The 3,570-nt window shown below is 61.7% G+C and overlaps 1 protein-coding gene across 1 annotated transcript in view; it reads right to left on the bottom strand.

Moving 5' to 3' along the window:
* Window positions 1-1,583, bottom strand: part of PAQR5 (progestin and adipoQ receptor family member 5) — a 5,809-nt gene extending 4,226 nt beyond the window's left edge. Inside the window, exons 1-3 of the mRNA XM_031059664.1 lie at window positions 1,520-1,583; window positions 937-1,064; window positions 50-249 (exon numbers count right to left, since the gene is read on the bottom strand). Coding sequence (XP_030915524.1) covers window positions 50-249; window positions 937-1,064; window positions 1,520-1,567 — 376 coding nt within the window. The 5' untranslated portion in view covers window positions 1,568-1,583. The remainder of the gene's footprint in view (window positions 1-49; window positions 250-936; window positions 1,065-1,519) is intronic.
* Window positions 1,584-3,570: the final 1,987 nt, after the last annotated feature.

The following is a 3,570-nucleotide window of genomic DNA, read 5'->3' as shown; positions in this document are numbered from 1 at the left end:
ACAAACCCCCCGGCACCCCCAGACCCCGCAGTGCCCCCGGTGCGCTGACCCAGCCCGTAGATGCTGAGCGCGGCGTAGTCGCAGCAGTACGCGCGGTGCCGCCCGCGCGCGCCCAGCGCGCCCAGCGCGTGCGCGGCGCTCGAGGCCAGCGGGTAGAGCGCGCACGTGCCCAGGTAGGCCAGGAACGGCCCCGCCCCCGCCTCCGGGCCCGCCCCGCCCAGCCGGGACAGCAGCAGCCACAGGAAATACCTGGGGACGAGCGGGGGGGAGGCCGGTCAGTGCCGGGGACTCGCCACGTGGGCAACAGGTGTGTGCCAGGGGTGCCCAGGTGTTAAGGGTTACCCACTAGATGCGCCCAGGTGTGCGCAGGGGTTGAAGGCACCCCCAGGGATACCCAGGTGTGCCCAGAGGCTGAGGGCACCCACCAGGTGTGCCCAGAGGTGCCCAGATGTGTCCAGGGGTGCCCAGGTGTTAAGGGTTACCCACTAGATGTGTCCAGGTCTGCCCAGGGGCTGAAGGCACCCCCAGGGATGCCTAGGTGTGTCCAAGGCCTGAGGGCACCCACTAGGTGTGCCCAGATGTGTCCAGGTGTGCCCAGGTGTTAAGGGTTACCCACTAGATGCACCCAGGTGTGCCCAGGGTTGCCCAGTGTGTCCAGGTGTGCCCAGGTGTTAAGGGTTACCCACTAGATGTGCCCAGGGGCTGAGGGCACACCCAGGTGTTCCCAGGTGTGCCCAGGGGCTGAGGGCACCCACCAGGGATGCCCGAGTGTGCCCAGGTGTGCCCAGACGTTGAGGAGCACCCACCAGGTGTGCCCAGGTGCTAAGGGGCATCCCCAGACGTGCCCAGATGTTGAGGGACACCCACCAGGCATGCCCAGATGTTAGGGGTATCCCCAGGCACCCCCAGGTGTGCCGGGGCCGCAGGGGCACTCACCCGGCGGGCACCAGGTGTGTCCAGATGTTGAGGGTCTCGTTGTTCATCCCGAAGAGGCTGAGCAGGCACTCGCAGGCCGAGCTCTGGGGAGGGCGGTACCCGGAGAGGATTCCCGGCTCCCGGTAACTCTGGGAATAATGGGGAAAATGGGAATCATCATGGGAATCATGGGAATAATGAAAATGGAGATGGGAATGATGGGGATAATGGGAATAATGGGAATAATGGGAATGGGGATGGGAATAATGAGGATGGGGATAATGGGAATGGGGATGGGAATAGTGGGAATAATAAGAATAATAATGGGAATGGGAAGAATGGGAATGGGGATAATGGGAATAGGGACAGGGATGGGAATGGGAATAATGGGAATGGAAACTGGAGATGGGAATGGGAAATGGGAAATAAATGAGAAATGGGGAATGGGAATTGGGGATGGGAATGGGAATGGGAATGGGGAGCATCCCCAAAATTCCAGAGTCAGGACAGAGCTGTGCCCCCTTGGGGTGACCCTGCTGCCGATCCCGTGTGTCACATCCCAAATCCCGCTGATCCCGGGATCAGGGAGGAAATTCCCGCTGACCTCGGGCACCTGGTGGGCACGGAGCAGCCGGGCCGTGGGGCTCGGCATGGCCGGCTCCGGATGGAATTCCTGGGATTTTCCAGCTCAGCTTCCACAGGACGGCGCCTCAAAGCCCTCCCGGCTGCATCCCGCGGGAATGGCGCTGCTCCCGCAAGGATCCCGGGATCAGGACGGCCTGGAGGGCATGAGAATTCCTGGGATGTGGCACAGCGTCCAATCCCAAATCCCACATGGAATTGTATCCCAGCGGGATGGGCAGCACTCGTCCCCTGAGGGGTGCTGGGATCCCAAGGGAGCAGCAGGACAAGGCTGATCCCACTTCCCAGAGGGACAGGAATTCCAACAGATCCAGAGGGATGTGGGATCACCTCGGGATCACCTCGGGATCCCTGGATGCAGGAAGGTCCCTCGGGAAGCAGAGGGACACTGGATCCCAGCTGGATCCCCTTTCCTGCTCCCATGGAATATCCCAGCTCCGGCTCTTACCTGATCCTGGAGCCGGCAGCGCCGCCTCCGCTCTGGGAAATCAAGGGAAAAATCCATGATCCCTCCTTCCCTCCTGCCCAGAGCAGGAAAAGCGGGAAGGGAGCTCCTGCTCCGGGTGCTGCCTCAGCTCGATCCCACCAGGATCCAGAGGGATCCAAAGTTCTGGATTCCCAGAACCCCGAGAGCTCCTGGAGCCTCTGCAGCATCCTGGGCTGCCATTCCAGCTGCTCCAGCCATCCCAGCTTCCCAGCAGGATCCAGCCCTTGGATGTGCCACAGAGCCATTCCCAAAGAACCCCTCTCCCAGCCCCTGGAATTCCCGGGATTCCCTCCCATCCCAGCCCTACCTCTGCCAGCTCCGGGGTGAGGCAGCTCCAGGAAAAGCCCCGGGACACCGGGAACGGCTGGAGAGGGAGGGAAAAATTAATGAGGCAGGAGAGCAATGAACCAACAAAACCCCGCTGGAAACGCCTCTGGTTAAAGATTAGACGGGAATGGGGAATGGGGAATTGAGTGCTTCCCGAGGCTCTGGAAGCACCGAGGTGCTGCCTCAAAGCTCCACAGAGTTTGCAGCCCCCGGATCCCACAGAATTCCTGTGGTTTTCCATGGTGGAAACAGGACCTGAATCCATAGAAGGCTCCAGGGCAGCGCCTGAAGGGGCTCCAGGAGAGCTGCAGAGGGACTGGGGACAAGGCATGGAGGGACAGGACCCAGGGAATGGCTCCCAGTGCCAGAGGGCAGGGATGGGTGGGAGATTGGGAATTGGGAATTGTTCCCTGGGAGGGTGACAGGGGCTGGGCTGGAATTCCCAGAGCAGCTGGGGCTGCCTCTGGATCCCTGGCAGTGCCCAAGGCCAGGCTGGAATCTGCTCATGGAAGGGTCCCTGCGATGGCTGGAGTGAGATGAGTTTTAAGGGCCCTTCTGACCTGGAATTCTGGGATTCTGGGATTCTCAGAGGGCAAAGGATAAGCCCTTCCAGAGGCTCCTCCCAGGTGCAGGATCCCACTGTGCCCAGAGCCCCTGGATGGGATCCCTGAGCTGGGAGCACCTGGATCCATCCTGGCCCAGCCACTCCTGTGGCAGGGATCCCTTCCCTGTTACCTGTTCCCTGTTCCTATTCCCTGTTCGTGTTCCCTGCTCCCCATTCCCTGTTCCCATTCCCTGTTCGTGTTTCCTATTCCCCATTCCCTGTTCCCTATTCCCAGTTCCCTGTTCGCTGCTCCCCATTCCCTGTTTCCCATTCCCTGTTCCCTGTTCCCATTCCCTGTTCCCTGTGGGAAGCAGGAGGAGGCTCCAGGCCCGGCCTCAGGCAGGAATTTGTGGTTTGGGAGCACAACGAGGGCAGTGAGCACAGTGACTCACTGGGGCCGGGCACACCCTGCGGGCCGGGCCGGGCCTGCTTCCTCCTGCTCCTCCTCCTCCTCCTCCTGCTCGGGCTCTTCCCAGCCGGGAACGGGAATGGGGTGGGGACATGGCGGGGCTGTGACCCCTGCGAGTCACCTCTGCCAGCGCTGTGGCTTCGCTCAGGTGGCTGCAACAGCTCCTCTTCCTCCTCCTCCTCTTCT

Source organism: Geospiza fortis, unplaced genomic scaffold, assembly GCF_000277835.1.
Source record: "Geospiza fortis unplaced genomic scaffold, GeoFor_1.0 scaffold2, whole genome shotgun sequence".
Lineage (NCBI taxonomy): Eukaryota > Metazoa > Chordata > Aves > Passeriformes > Thraupidae > Geospiza > Geospiza fortis.
The sequence above is the reverse complement of the archived record's forward strand: the minus strand, read 5'-3'. Positions and strand labels throughout refer to the sequence as shown.